At 45.0% G+C, this 16,517-nt stretch overlaps 1 protein-coding gene across 1 annotated transcript; it reads left to right on the forward strand.

The window, feature by feature from the left end:
• Positions 1 to 14,096: 14,096 nt before the first annotated feature.
• On the forward strand, positions 14,097 to 15,862 carry ARL11 (ARF like GTPase 11). The gene has a single exon (XM_079137273.1). The coding sequence runs from the start codon at positions 14,885 to 14,887 to the stop codon at positions 15,545 to 15,547; it is 663 nt and encodes a 220-aa protein (XP_078993399.1). The 5' UTR covers positions 14,097 to 14,884; the 3' UTR covers positions 15,548 to 15,862.
• Positions 15,863 to 16,517: the final 655 nt, after the last annotated feature.

Here is a 16,517-nt window from a genome sequence, read left to right on the forward strand (position 1 = left end):
GCCTGGAGCGCTAATGCAGTCACTGCGAGTCCAAAGGACCCGCCGCGCTCCTCCTCCTCCTTCTCCTACTCCTCCGGGCAGGCCCCGGGGTTCAGAAGTGGTCAGAGTCCAAACAGCTCGCCACGCAGCCCCTTCTCTGGCAACCGCCTGTAGCTCTGGTGTAGTCACCCGAATCCAAGCGGCCGCTCCTCTTCCTCCTCGTCCTCAGGGCAGGCCCCGGTGTTCAGAAGCGTCGTTCTGATTCCAAACAGCTCACCGCACAGCTTCTCCTCTGGCAACCGCCTGCAGCTCTGGTGCAGTCTCTCCAAATCCAAGTGGCCACGCTCCTCTCCTCCTCCTCAGGGCAGGCCCCGGTGTCCTGAGTCCACACAGTTCTCCTCGCCACTCTTCCCCTGGGCAGCCACCGGAGCCCCAGTGGCTGCTCCGAGTCCCAGCGCTGTGCCGAGCGGCCTCCTTTACGGCGCTCCCAGCTATCCGAGTTCACTGCTCCAGCGGGGGGAGGGGCGTCTCGCCGGCAGTTCTACTTCAGAAAGTTTCCTGCGTTCCGGGACCCCCGTCCCATCCGGGATGCCCCCCCAGGGGGTGAGAGTCACCCGGCTGCTTTGAGTTGGTCCCAAGCGTCTCAATATCTCCTCTTTTGAATCCTGAGTCCTGGAGCAACATGAAATGCAGCCACCCTCTAGGCCGCCATCTTGAAACGCCCCCAGGTTCATCCTTCTTTAAAGTTGTGGTTTGGGTCTGGAATGTCCCTTAGCTCACCTGTTGAAAGTGTTAGGTAGGGTACGTCATTGGGATTTTAATTGGAATTGCATTGAATCTGTATAGCACTTTTGGTAGTATGGCCACTTTGACAATATTAATTCTGCCTATCCAAGAACATGGGAGATCCTTCCATCTTCTAAGGTTTTCTTTAATTTCTTTAGTGTTCTGTAGTTCTCATTGTAGAGGTCTTTCACCTCTTTTGTTAGATTGATTCCCAAGTTTTTTTTTTTTTTTTTTTTTTGAGGCTATTGTGAAGCAGTGTGGAGATTCCTCAGAAAGCTTGGAATGGAACAACCATTTGACCCAGCTATCCCACTCCTTGGCCTATACCCAAAGGACTTAAAATCAACATACTACAGGGATACAGCCACATCAATGTTCATAGTTGCTCAATTCACAATAGCCAGATTGTGGAACCAACCTAGATGCCCTTCAATTGATTAATGGATAAAGAAACTGTGGTATATTTATACAATGGAATATTACTCAGCCATAAAGAAGAATAAAAATGTGGCATTTGCAGGCAAATGGATGAAACTGGATAATATCATGCTAAGTGAGATAAGCCAATCTCAAAAAACCAAAGGAAGAATGATCTTGCTGATAAGCGGATGATGACACATAATGGGGGAGAGGGGGCAAGAATGGAGGAAGGAGGGACTATATAGAGAAAAGAGGAAAAGAGGGAAAAGAGGGGTGGGGGGTGGGGGAAAAATAACAGAATGAATCAAACAACATTACCCTATGTGTGATTACACAAATGTTATGCCTTTATTCCATGTACAAACAGAAACAACATGTATCCCATTTGTTTACAATAAAAATAAATTTAAAAAAAAAAGTGTTAGGTAGGTTAGTTAGCTATGAACAGGTTGGGGAGAGGGAAAGGACATTAGGCCTATGCATCAAGAAGAACCCAGGAGCCATAAAACTGAAATGGTGGCAAGCATTGGGAAATGAGATCCTGAATGCCTAACCTTCCCCAGGCTGCAAGAACTATAATCCCTCGAGGGATTTATTACTTAAGATCCTGGGACCCTAACTAAAATAATTATCAGAAAAGTGGGGTCTGGTACATCAAGACCTCCAGCTACAGCTAATTACAACCCCTCAAGGGGCGCTGTGGTTTTCAGATAAGCACCATCATTATCTCTTGCGACCAAGGATGTCACAATCACCTGTTAATCAGACTATCCAGGCCCTCACAGAGGAAGTTGCCGGGGGCTCTCCAAAGGGTAAAAAACCAATTTAGGGGAGGTAGGGAAATCAAGGCAAGAACAAAGGACTCAGTTTCCTTAAAAACTCCGGTCCTGTGAGAGCGTCCCATCCTCTCTTAGAGGCGGTTCACGCAGCCCCCATGCTGTACATAAACCTTCTCCTTTCATTCTCTCTATTAAACTTTTGCTTAATATTCTGTGTTTTCTCAAATTCTTTTTTAAAAAAAAAATATTCTTTAGTTGCCAATGAACCTTTATTTCTTTTTGTGTGGTGCTAAGGATCGAACCCAAGGCCTCACACAAGCTAGGCAAGTGTGCTACCACTGAGCCACAACCCCAGCCCTTGAGTTCTCTCTGGTGAAGTCACAAGGACTGGCACCTGAGGACTGCAGTGGCTGCCCTGGCTCCCGGCAGGGCCCCAGCTCCATAACAAAAGCATGACCCCCGAGGCAGCAAGGCTCAGAGGTGGGGTCTTTAGGAAATGATTGGCTCACGAGGGCTCTAACTCATCAGTGGATCAATCAATTGGATGGATTAATAATTTGAACAATGACTACTGCCTGGTAATGGTAGGCAGGTGGGGGGTTGGCTGGAGGAAGTGGGTCACTGGGGGTGTGACCTTGGACGGTATCTGTCCCTGGCTCCTTCCTCTCTTCGCTTCCTGGCTGCCATGAGCTGGGTGGCTTTCCTTCACCAAGTTATCCTGCCATGACGTTCTGCCTCACCCCAGGTTTAAGGGAACAGAGTCAGCCAGGGTAAAAGGACTGAATCTTTTGAAACCATGAGCCAAAACAAACTTTTCCTTCTCTAAGTTGCTCTTGTCAGGTGTTTTGGTCACAGCAATGAAAGCTGACTAAAACACTTCCGTCATGTTTTCAAACAAAGGAAGAGAACTGAATTAAACACTTTGCACATGCTTGCACACGTTAACAGTAAATTTTTCTGGGAAATCTAACAAACTCTCAAGTGCTGATTTTTTTTTTAACTACTCAATGCCCTTATGACATCCTTCCTAACCCAACTGGAGTTTGAGTGTTTGTTTTTCTCTTTCCTGCCAACTAAAAATACACTATCCAACTCAGGAAAGGCAACTGATTGAAAAGCTGCTGTGAGGAGGGCCTATTTTACATATTGAAACCAACCTTGCACTAAAATACCAAAAGCTTGCTGTGTCAGCTCCAGTTTTGAAGCAAGCCTGAAGCCCGTCACACAGGTTTGTGTTGGCCTCCACATTGTCCTGCCTGCATATTTTTAGGAGAAAAATCTCTTGCTACCATTTCTTTCCTCCCTGAGTGCAAGGAAACTTCCTGCAAATTCTGGAAAAGCTGCTCCAGTGCCAAGTTAATATTCTCTAGGTCTTTCTTGCACTGGAAGTAGATCATCCACTGCTGTTTCCTTTTTTCCTTAATTATTTATGAGAGAAAGATCCAGCACCAAGATATTTCTGTTCAGAACGGGAGAGAGAACAAAAAGACAGGCATAAAACCTTTCCCAGCTTTGCCACGTTCCTCACTGGGTTATACAGAAACATCAACACCAATAAAAGAGGGGATGCAAATAGCAGGAACATTCGGGAAGGTGAGCTGTGCTGTAAGTGGAAAACATAAGGCGCTTAATATGATAACTCAAAGTACAGTTTTAAAGCAAACGAAGACGTTTAAGACGGGTCTATGATTTGCTTATGTTATAATCTGTGTTGAATGCTGTTTCTCGGTATTCTAGTCTTCATCCATAAGAACCTCAAGAGCTAGGATGTAACTCAGTGGTAGAGTGCTTGCCCAGCTTGCATGAAGCTCTAGGTTCAACTCCCAGTATGGCCAAAAAGACAGAGAAAATTTTGACCCCTGCAACGTGGAGATGCATTCTGAGCAGTTTTTAGCAGTTTAATAATGTGACAGAGTATGTACAGAATTCCTCACAGCTGCTCAATAAAAATTGCATTATATCCTGATGTGGTGGAAAGTTCAAGGCCAGTCTGGGAAATTAGTGAGACCCTGTCTAAAAAATAATAATGAAGTCAAGAGAGGGTGGTCTGGGGATGTGGCTCAGTGCTAGAGTACTTACCTAGCATAGGCAAGGCCCTGTGTTCAGTTTTTAGTACCACAAAACAAAACAAAATAGATTAAATAACTCATCCCAGTACTACTATATTTCTAATATGTCTCCCAAAGTACACCTGTTGGATACGTAATCCTCAGTGTAACTGTGTTGACAGGTGGAACGTGTCCTGATTAGGACCTGAGGACAGAGCCCTCAAGACTGGAGCAATGACCTTGCGGTGGAGTGAGTTGGTTATTATGAGAATGGGTTGTTATGAGAGTGAGTTTGGACCTCTTTTGTTCTCTGCTACTTTCTTGCCCTGCTGCCTTCTGCCATTGACTGATGCAGCACAAAGACCGTCCCCAAATGCTAACGCCATGCTCTTGAACTTCCCAGACTCCAGAATAGTGTACCAAATAAATTTTTTCTTAATAAATTACCTAGTTTATGGTATTCTTTTGTTTTGTTTTGGGTACTGGGGCTTGAACCCAGAGGCACTTTACCACTGAGCTACATCTCCAGTCCTTTTTATTTTTCATTTTGAGACAAGGTCTTACTAAGTTGCTGAGGCTGACCTGGAACTTGCGATCCTCCTGCTTCAGCCTCCTGAGTTCTGGGATTATAGGCATGCATCACTGCGCCTGGCTAGTCTATGGTATTCTGTTATAGCAACACAAACAGGAGGAAGACATCAGATAACACAGAAAGAAAGAAGCAGATCTGGGGCCAAAAGCCACATCTTAATTCTTAACCTGTGTTTTTCCTCATTTATGATGAAATCTCATTTATAAAGCCATGCTATTTCATTTGTAAGATAGCAGGTAAGAATTACCGCAGCATTCTCTTTGGTTTTAAAATTTTGGACTTGATATCTGGGCATGGTGGTGCACACCTATAATCCCAGTGGCTCAGGAGGCTGAGGCAGGATTGCAAGTTCAAAGCCAGCCTCAGTAACTCAGCAAGGCCCTAAGCAACTTGGTGAGATCCTATCTCAAAATTTAAAAAATAATAAAAAGGGTTGGGGATGTGGCTCAGTGGTTAAGTGCCCTGGGTTCAATTCCCCGTATTAAAAAATAATTTTTTGGACCTGATGACCATGTAACACCAGTAACAAAATTTTGAACATATGAGATATACCTGCATGTGTGCACACACAAAGAGACAGAGACGGACAGACAGACAAACACACGCACACACTGATAACAAAGTTAAAAGACAAAGCTCTTGGGCTGGGGTTGTGACTCAGTGGTAGAGCGCTCACCTAGCATAGGCACTGGGTTTGGTCCTCAGTACCACACAAAAATAAATAGATAAATAAAGGTATTGTATCCATCTACAACTAAAAAAATATTCAAAAAAAGGACAAAGCTCTTGGAAGACAGCATTGCTTTATACAGAGACTCTTGTGTCGTGGAACACGTGGGTGGGATCGTAGCAGACATTGTGGCCCCCCAACACCTTTCCTGCTTTCTTTTCACTAAAGCTCGCACTATTTTATCCAGATATGAAAAGATAGGGGCAATATTCTCAGAGAAATTGAACGCAGCCTGGTCAAGCCAAGGCATTTCATTTCTCTCGGTCAATGAGATAAAAGGAGAAATTTGTAGCTTCGGGAACATATTTCCTTCTTGATTAAATAAATGCACACACACACACACACACACACAAACAAACACACAAGAGCAACCTTTCCCTTCTTCCTGTTTTTCAATTGAGTTGTGTGAAGATAAGGTGTTTGGTGTTGCTACACATGGAAGGAAATCTCACAGGTAAGTTGATGATGCGAAGGCAGAAAATGGAAAGAGACAGGCTTCTCTGTGATGCTTGAGCTGCAAACCAACCTGGATCCACCTCCCTCCAGACTTACCATCCTCAGAGAGTGTGAAAACCTTGTTTCCACCCTTGCAGCTGGGTGTTCTGTCACTTGCAGCCCAAAGCATCTTTACTCTGCCTCTCTGAGACTCAGCTTTGTTCTTTTATAAAATGGTGATAATAACACCTGGCAGAGTGGTTTTGAGAAGGAAATGAAATAATAAAGTGCCTAACAGAAGTGACGGCCACTAATATCATAAGCATGATAACTATGGTATAAAATCCTCGATGGTGGGAATGTTCTCTCCACTCTGTCCATCTCTCGGTGGCACTTGGCACATTTTCCCTACAACAGTGGCCTGGGGACAGTACACCCAGCTCCTACCCCCTCTATGTGTTGAGGACTGAGCCATGGGTGCTTAGCTCGGGGAGTCTAAAGGCCCAGCCTACAAGGGAAAAGATAAAATTAGAACCATGTAAGGAGCTGGGGCTGTAGGTCAGCAGCAGCGCGCTTGCCTAGCACCTGTAAGGCACTGGGTTTGATCCTTATGAACCACATAAAAATAAATAAAATAAAGGTATTCTGTCCACCTACAACTACAAAAAATATTCTTTAAACATGTAAGATTGAAGCATAATTGATAGTGCAACATAACATACTGAAAGATCTAGGCAAGCCATAAAATATTCATTTCTTTTGTCCTAGAAATCCCAACTTCATCAACCTGACCGATAGAAAAAAACTAAGTGAAAAGGAAAAACTTTATTCACAAAATCTTTAATTCAGGACAATTTTTGGTAGACTTGAGAAGGAAACCTAAGTATTTCCCCTTAAGGTAATGGAATGATGAAGCCAACACAATAATTTTTACTGAAGATTACGTTGGAGTAAGGCAATGTAGTTTTTGACATGAAAAAAATCAGAATGCAGGAGTGTGTGTACACTCTGCTTACAACCACGAGGACCACGGCTGTGGCTGGGCTGGCTATAACCGGGAGCAAGGGCCTTGGAACACAGGAAGTGAGGGGCTGCCGACTGCTGAAGGCACTCTGGCCACGAAAGGGAGGCAAGAGGATAAACACGACATTGCTAGTACCGTGGCTTATAAAGGGCACTGTTTGCTCTCCACTAGGGTTATTAGATGGGTCTCAAACAGCCCAGGCAGCCAAGTGCAGAGCCGAAGGTGCTGGGGGCAGCAAAGGTACAGATGGTTCTGCCACCTAAAAAGACACCCCCAGGGAAGGCATAGAGGCAGAAGCCCTACACCCAGGACTCATGACCCAGGCAGCCCTGAAGATGTACCAGGAAGACTGCCAGCTCTTCAGACACCATGAGGGAGTAGAGCATATGGAACTTGGGGTGGTGGGAACTGGGGATCCTTGCAATTGCTTTTGCTGGGCAGATATTTCTCATAGAATGTTTCCTATTGACTTGCCCTCTGTGAATACTGTTTGTGGTCAGAGTTCTAGAAAAGCATGAGCAGACAGATTTCTGTCCTTCAAAGGAATTCTCTGGAAGGCCATATATCAGCCATATTCCATGAAACCAATGACCTAGGAAAAGGCACATGGCTATCACAAATATGTTTGAAAAGCATGTGAAAAAATAAAATATATTTTTCTTACTCTAAATGTTTATTAAATATATTTGCAATCAATCATCTACTATATCCCATGACTGTCAACTTGGGTCTTCATACATGAACGTTCTGACTCCCTGCGAACTTGGAGCTCTTGCTGGTGGTTGACTCGCCTGGTTTTCATACGTGCCTGTGTCTGCCTCCATGCCACCACTGCACAGCCCGCCAAGCCAGCGTCATGTTCCCTGACAGCCCACAGGACACAGGTGGAAGCAGGCTCCCTGCACGAACGAGACCACGTGTCGCCTTGAAGGCAAAGAGCTCACTGACTCAGAGGGCAAGAAGGGTGACCTCTGGCTGTCACCAGGATGGCTTCTGGTTTGGGCATCTCCCCTGTCTTCCCACAGCGGTCCCTTGTTAATTTCTTTCCCCCAATTATGTCTTCCTTTTACTGTTGGACCCTAAAACTGAGCAATTAAGTTCTTTTTTTGTTGTTGTAACAAATATTTACGACACTCATTTCCTTTATCTTTCCCTCTTTCCTCTACCTCCTCCTCCCCGTTTTTCTTCCCCCCCTCATGTCTAGGGATGGAACTCAGCTTCACACAGGCAAGGCAAGTGCTCCCACTAAGCTCCATGCCCGACCCTACAATGTCTGTTTCTTAAACCTAGACATGTAAATTGTGCATAATAGAATCCACCTACTACTTGCATAATCTTTAAAGAAAATCAGGATAATGATGTAACAGAAACAAATAAGAGGAAAGTAACTCAATAAAATGGCACATAGTTCCATATGTAAATGCTCAGACCCAATCGCACTGATAAAGTCATCACATTCTTGCATCTAAAGGTAGAACCCATGTGGCCAATGACACTCAATACAGTGTTTTGCTGCAGCTAAAATGTCATGCTTCTGTTCAAAAGTGCTGCTGTTGATGATGGGATATTCCGAACAGTTCACAGTAAAGCTCCAAACAAATAAAACATAAAATTTCCACAATTCACCTATGCTTCAGGTTGGATATGGTTTTTCCCCCAAATGTTCATGTACTAGGGATTTGGTCCCCAACATGGTGGTGTTAGGAGGTGGCAGAGCCTTTAAAAGTAAAGCCTAGAGGGAGGTAATTGGGCCCTGGGGCCAATACCCTCATGAACAGATTGATCCTGTCTTGCTGAAGTTCTAGCTCTCATGTGACTAGATCAGTACTTTCAGAGAAGGTTGTTATAAAGCAAGACCACGCACAGTCATTTCCCTTTCCACTTCTCTGGCCATCTTGTGAAGCAGCCAGTGCACACTCACCAGGATGCCAGTGCAATGCTGTTGGGACCCTCCAACTACCAGAAATGTGAGCCAAATAAGCATCTTTACTTTATAAGCTATCCAGTCTCAGATATTTTGTTATATCAATGTAAAATGGACTAAGATGATGTAGTAAGTGCATTTCTGTAAAGCTTAGTATATGTGAAAATCATGTGAAAAATAGTTTATACTCACTCATATAAAACATTTGTTTCTGGAATCAGATTTTTTGGGAGAGGGGTACTGGGTATTGAACCCAGGGGCACTTTACCACTGAGCTACATCCCCAGCCTTTTGAAACAGGCTTTCATTAAGTTGCTTAGGGCCTTGCTAAATTGCTGAGGCTGGTCTTGAACTTGAGATCCTCCTGCCCCACCCTCCCAAGTCACTAGCATTACAGGTGTGTACCACTGTGCCTGACTAGATTTTTTTTTTTTTTTAATACAGGGGATTGAACCCAGTGATGCTCTACCAGTGAACTACACCCCCAGTCCTTTTAATTTTTATTTTGAGACAGGATCTCACTAAATTGCCCAGGCTGAACTTGAACTTGGAATCCTCCTGCATCAGTCTCCTGAACCATTGGGATTACAGATACATACCACAATGTCTGATGAGAGTCGGATAATTTTTAAATAGTGTTCTTTTTTAATCACATAAATGTCTGAGACAGTCAAAAGTTGAATTAAAAGTCAAGAAACATTCACTTTATAGAATTCCAGACATTATAGGTTGTCTAGAATCCCCCGCCCCCAGAGTTCCTGGTGAGTGCTTAAATCATTCTCAAAATATGTGAGTACTTTCAGCTTCTGAGCCCGAGAGAACCCCTGGACTCAGTAGCTGAGTCAACCTGTGGTCTTTTCCCACCCAGGAAAAACCTTACAATGGGCATAAAAACCTGTGAACAGTCATCCATACACACAACCTGTACAACCATGCCAAACTCAGATATATGTCTTAGGATGTCACAGGTTTCCTAAGAAATTATAATCACAGATGTAGTTAAAACCTCAGAGATTTTTCCACCTTTAGGATGACAGAAGCATCAATTCTTCCCCAAAACCCTAAAATATGACTTTGACATGCTCTACCTGGCTCCATCCCTGACTCACTCACTGGGAGCTGCTGGAGGGTAGGGAAGTTGGGGGGTTCCCAGGGCTGCTGACTGTCACTCCCCTGCCCGCTCCCCCAGATTCCTCACACGGCCCATGGTTGAGAACTTCTGATGGAGAGAGAGGTGATTCAAGAGACTGTACTCCCCTAAGTATGCGACCATGGAGGGCGGGAGGAAATCCATGAAAAACAAATGCATCCCATTTTTTTATGTGTGCGTAGACTGTATCTGGAAAATATCCAAGAAACCAACCATGTTGCTTGTTTCCCAGGAAAGGACCTGTATGGCTATACACAGGGGTAGGAAGGGCTTCCCGATACCATGCCATTTGGTACCTTTTGAATTTTGTATGGATAGCCTGGAAATATAAATAAATAAAATCTGAGTTTTTGAAGACACAATTCTGCTCACTCTCTGCTTCCTGGCTGTCATAAACTGTCAGCCTATCTTTTCTCCACCATGCCCTTCTGCCATAATGTTCTGCCTCACCTCAGGACCAACACCATGGAGTCAGCCCACCATGAACTGAACCTCTGAAACCAAGGAACATCCTCAGAACCAAGCTGTCAAGCGACGAAAATGCAAGATACATTAGAAGACCAGCTGAGCTCCCAGTCAGAAGCAGGATGAACTTTCAGCAATGTGTGTGGAAAATATCTTTGATGTTCAGCCATGCCAACCTTGGAAATGACTCTTGTTCCAGTTTTCAACTGAAACAACTATGATCAAGAGGCATCCTACTAATCCTAGGCAATTCAAGAAACATAATAGAAAACAACATTTTTTGGTTTTGCTTTAAGCCATTGTATTTTTTTTTTTTAATTTTTAAATTGTGGATGGGCACAATACATTTATTTTTAAAATTTATTTATATGCAGTGCTGAGGATCAAACCCAGTGCCTCACACATGCTAGGCAGGAACTCTACCACTGAGCTATACCCCCAGCCCAAGCCATTATATTTTGTAGTATGTTATATAGCAATAGACAATTGGGTCAGTTTTTTTTTTGTTATTGTAGTTGTTGTTTTTTGGTACTGGGGGATTGAACTCAGGGGCACTCAACCACTGAGCCACAGGCACAGCCCCTATTTTATTTAAAGACAGGGTCCCAATGAGTCGCTTAGTACCTCACTTTTGCTGAGGCTGACTTTGAACTTGCAATTCTCCTGCCTCCACCTCCCGAGCTGCTGGGATTACAGACATGCACTACTGCTCCTGGTTGGATCAGGTTTTTATGCACAGTTACCTGTCCATCCCAGTTAATGAAATGCTTTATATCAGCTACAATTGTCCAGCCCATCTCTGATAATGATTTAAAATTTGTTACCAAGATCTACCTTGGCATGAACTATAATCATTATCTTAGTATTTTGCAAGTATTTTGAATCTTTCTACCGCAGACTTCTCAAACTTAAATCATTTACCCTGATCATCATAAAAAATAAATAAAAGACACAGTCCTCGGGGAAAAAGCCATTAAATTGAGCAATGCAAGTTGAGAAAGTGAGAGATCAGAGAAAGGTGAGGTCACAAGAGAAAGAGAAAGGTGAGGGCCGTTATGAAGCTCAGGAAAAGGAGGCTGGGGAAGATAAATCTGTGGGCATTTCTCCAGCACTTTGCAGCTGAACAAAGCTCTTGTTCTCGCACTCTTCTCCTATGGCCCTGTCTGTAGAGAGGATAAAAGCAATCACTGTGTTCTGTCCCATGATAAATAATCTCTTAAACAACCACTAACTTCTCATCATTTCCAAACAAGCTGTTTGGACATTGTTTTCAGAACTGACTTAGTTACTAACCTGTGATGGTCCCCCCCACGATCCTCTTTCCTCGCCCCCAGGTGCACTGCACAGAAGACCAGTCCAGGATCTTGGGCCACACAGATCACTGGAGATGTGGTAACTAGCAGTCTTCGTTGTAAACTGGTTTGTGTGGGCGGTGGTGGTGCTTATGACTTGGCCCACCGGGCCTGACTGTATGAGAATTGACAGAAGTATATTTATAAATTCATACTCTGAACCATGAAGCTCTATTCAGGGACCCTCTTGGGAAGTGGGGACAGTGGAGGTGGGGCCCAAGACCCTTGTCTCCCCTCAGAGCCCCTCCTTCTTTTTCCAGGTCTGGAAGCTGCAGTCACAGGCCCTCAAAGGTGATCACACTCCACATGTACCAGCGTTGCTCTCTCCAGCCACACTCTGACTTTGATGGCTCTCTGTTCCTTCTTGAATAGTACCATTCTGGGGCCAGGGGCCAGGTCTTGGGCTAAGTATTTGTGCTTTAACTTACCACCCCCCATAACCTTCAGGTTAGGTACTATTATTACAGCCATTAATCCCATTTTATAAAGCAAGAAGGTGAGGCTTAGAGAAACTCAGGAACATGCTTGAGGTGACACAGCTAGTAAGTAGTGGAAGCCAGATGTGTCCCCTGCGGTCCAAGATCAAGGCCCACTGATATTCTCGACTCTACATTGTCTCCCCAGGGAAGCAGCCCTCCCCAAGCTCCTTTATTAGGCTAAGGGGATCGCGAGGTCTAGGTCTACACCGGAACTCAGGCCACACGGATGGGTTTTTGGGAACAAGGTGGAACAGGGTAAAAGTAACCACTGCTCCCCTGGCATTCATTTCTCCACCTACCATAGGACCTTGGCTCTCAGGAAAGCTCCATCACGTCTGGGGAGGCCTGAGCTCCCTGACAGTGTTCCCAGGTCCTCCCTCTGAATGCCTGTCTAGTCCCCAGAGGGCAGAACCTCCCTAAGACCCAAGAAGAATGCTACAAGGGATCCCCAGATACCCTGTAGGCTGTCTATGTGGCCCCTGGATCCTCAGGGCTGGGAGCGTAGTTCTGCTCTCTCAGCGGATTCCAACTAACCAATTTCTTAAAAAATTCCATTTTGGGGGCCGGGTTGTGGCTCAGTGGTAGAGCGCTTGCTCAGCATGAGTGAGTCACTGGGTTCAATTCTCAGCACCACATATAAATAAATAAATAAATGTCTATGGACAGCTAAAAATACTTTTTTAATTCTATTTTGTGCAGGTGTCATCTATTACGCAAGGGAGGCATAATGACACTCCTCAAGAAAAAAATTAAGCAATAACGTTCATCATGCCCAGTGCACCTCATTAACATTACCTTTTAATTTCTATGATTTACCTTCAACACCTATACCTATTTTTTTCATGCAGTACTTTAAAGCATGTATGGTTCTGTAAACCCAAATAACAAGAGAAAGTTTCTCTGACTCTCTCCACAGAAAGAACTTCTCCAAAGTACTGATATTTATTTGGGAATATCAGATCGCTGCAATGGAATATGGGTGCCATAGTAAACTACGTGCTTACTCAAGCGAAATGAGGCAAGGAGAAGCATTCAGAGGCAAAAATGCAGGGGGTTACATAAAATATTTTAAAATAATAAAACGTGGCTGTAAGAATCAATAACAAGGATGGTGTCAAAGATTAAGTAGACAGCTGCTGGGCAAATGTCCTTGCAGAAGTATTTTTTTGTGTAAGGTTGGGGTTTTGGCACAGTTTTTTGTGAACTGTTCTTCTCAGACATTTCTGCCTAAATGTCTGACAAGAAATTCTGTCTTCTTCATCTATTTATTTGTTTGTGGTTAAGGCTTGACAACCGTGAATCCTTTTGATTTGGACAAGTTCTACAGTCCCAAGCAAATAGAAGAATCTCCGGGTACCAGAAAAGCATTGATGCATATGCGGAAGAAGGTCTGACTTTCAGAACTCCGCTGAGATCACAGGACTGTGAGGGGAAGAGCGAAAGAAGGCAGCTGAAGGAGCTGAAGAAATAGCTCCTCTTGGAGAGCGTTTGCCTAGCATGCGCAGGGACCGCGGTTCGAATCCCCAGTTGGAGCCTGGCATGGTAGGAGAGCCCCTCATCCCAGCTACTCAGGAGCCTGACAGGAGATTGCAAAGTCTGAGGCCAGTCTGGGCAACTCAAAGGAGAGTAAAAATTTGAAAAGGGGCAGGGTGTAGCTCAATGGTAGAACACTTACCTACTATGTATGAGGTCCTGGGTTCAATCTTCAGTGCCACACAAATAGATAAATAAGTAGGAAGGGAGGTGAGCCCAGAGGCTCCTTCAGGCATAGGATCTGAGTTGTTGTGAAACAGGATTTGGGGCTGGGCCTGGTTCCACTAAGAGCTGAAGAGCTGCAGACATCTCTGGGGCACGTCCCTACTAGGGAAAGGAAGCAGAAAAAGGAGAAATTGCAACAGCCACAGCCCTTCCTTCACGTCTTATTCTTGGGACATGCCTGACAAGCAGAAAGCAGCTTCATGGTAGAAGAGAGCCCCAGACAAGGAACGTTTTGCCACAATCTAAAGAAAACACTGAGGTAATTTTAATTTTCATTCTTCTGCCTTTGGCAGGAGTGAAGAGAGGTATCTTATTTTCCTCTAAGACCAGCTGATACACACTCTTGGAGGTGAGATGTCCCTTTTCCTATTCTACCCATGTTTCTCCTAAGTCAGGGACAGGTCTTCTATCTGAGTGTGGGTTTTTTAAAAACAGGTGGAGCGTTCCGGAGGTCATTTACCTTGGTGAGTCACTGGAGGAAACCAGTTGGCTCCGAGTCATAAATTTGCCCCCAGTCAACAGTGGTTATAAATAGCCACTATAGATAGGACAGTGTGCTGGGTTCCTTCAGGCAGCGGGGGTCCAAGGTAGCAGAAGTTAGCATGGCCTCTTTACCTGGCAAGGAAAGGACGGAGCCGTCACTTCCAGGTTTAGGCTTACAGGAAGCAGAGAGGTCAGAGGCCACAGACCAGCAAAAATTGAAATCCTCTTTCTATAATTTCTACTGAACCAAAGCTGTCTAACTGGAACCCCATTTCCCCTCTTGGCTTTAACAACTAAGGCACGCGAGCCCACCTTTGTGTCTTCTAGGAGGCCTCACACTTCTCTGGAGCAGGCCCAGAGGGCAGCCGGCTGGTGGGGACTCACTCCCTCACTTCCTGGCCCTTTCAACACTAGTCCTGTCGTGGAGCAGAGGCTCTTCCCTGTGCCCTGGGGGTCTGCATTCCTTCAGAAAGTATCTACATGCCCGGCCTTTCTCGCTGGGACTTAGTAGTGGCCACCATGGGTTCTGTGAATTTCAGAGGTCACAAGGCAGAAGCCCAGGTGATGATGATGGGCCTCGACTCGGCAGGCAAGACCACCCTCCTGTACAAACTGAAGGGCTACCAGCTGGTGGAGACCCTGCCCACCATTGGTTTCAACGTAGAGCCTCTTGAAACTCCAGGGCGTGTGTCGCTGATCCTCTGGGATGTCGGAGGGCAGGCCCGGCTCAGGGCCAGCTGGAAGGACTACCTGGAAGGCACTGATGCTCTGGTGTACGTGCTGGACAGCACAGATGAAGCCCGCTTGCCCGAGGCTGTGGATGAGCTCGTGGAAGTCTTGAAGGACCCCAACATGGCTGGCGTCCCTTTCTTGGTGCTGGCCAATAAGCAGGAGGCGCCCGAGGCTCTCCCGCTGCTGGAGATCAGAAAGCGGCTGGGCCGCGAGTGCTTCCAGGACCGCTGCTGGGATCTCCGGGCCTGCAGCGCCCTCACCGGCCAGGGGCTGCCCGAGGCCCTGAGGAGCCTGCAGACTCTGCTGAAATCCCGCCGCCGCCTGTGTCTCGCGTTCAGAGCCAGTGGGGCAGGGCACAGGGACAGCAAGAACTCCTGGCCAGGCCACAGTGGCTTTTCTTCGCTTATGTGAACCGGAAGAACCGCTAATCCTTGAGAAACTTCGGCTCCATTCATCGAACCAGAAATCCTTCTATTCTTATGCAGGATATTTTCTTCTCGAGACTTATTTTCAGTGGCGTTTATGTTGAAAACCAGCTAACTATTCTTTGAATAATAATACTCTAAGAAAAAAAGAAAACCGTCAACATATTTTCATTTAAATTACCAAGTGTGGAGCAACAAGTGGTTACATAATAAATTGAGATGTAAGTTCCAAAAAAAAAGGGAGGTTTCAAAATCAAATTTGAGTATCATCCGGACACATTCATGATCATTATGACTGCTTTTCCTCGACTGGCAGCAGTGCAGGTGGGTTGGCTTCCACAGAATCTGCATTATAGAAGCTCCTGAGCAAGGAGCTGCTGAGTTAAGGCCTTCAAAACTTCACCCACCTTTCTCTACCCTTTGTCATCCTATGTGGGTCTTTTTCCCAAATCCCATTATTTCTTTTCTTTTCTTTTCCTTCTCTTTTCTCCTTCCTGTATCACATAGTCTTTCCTTAAAGAGCAGATCAATTATTTCATTCATTAAATCAAAAATATGTAGAGTGCTTCATTTGTGGTAAAAGACAACAGAGCTTTTAGATGTGAACCAGGTGTTTCAGAGGAGTTGTGAATTCTGAAGGTAGGGATCACAGCGGTGCCTATGGAAAGTTGCACACGGCATTCTAAAAGGGTTTTCAGGTGCCTGTTACCTGGGGTCCACAAAGTTCCCGAACTTATTTGCAAAATGTTATGCTTTTGGCCATTTTTCTAGGAAAGAGAACTTTTATCAGACTTTCAAAGACGTCTGTGATTCCCCAAAGTAAAGAATCAGTAATCTGGTTTTGTTCTTCATCCAATCCCAGAATGCCTTCTTTTATCTGAGTAACTTTAATGGCAAGAAGTTCACATTTCACATCTGTTCAAATGAAATAGCCTAAATGTGAGATAGTCCTTGGA

This window comes from Sciurus vulgaris, assembly GCF_902686455.1.
Source record: "Sciurus vulgaris genome assembly, chromosome: 4".
Lineage (NCBI taxonomy): Eukaryota > Metazoa > Chordata > Mammalia > Rodentia > Sciuridae > Sciurus > Sciurus vulgaris.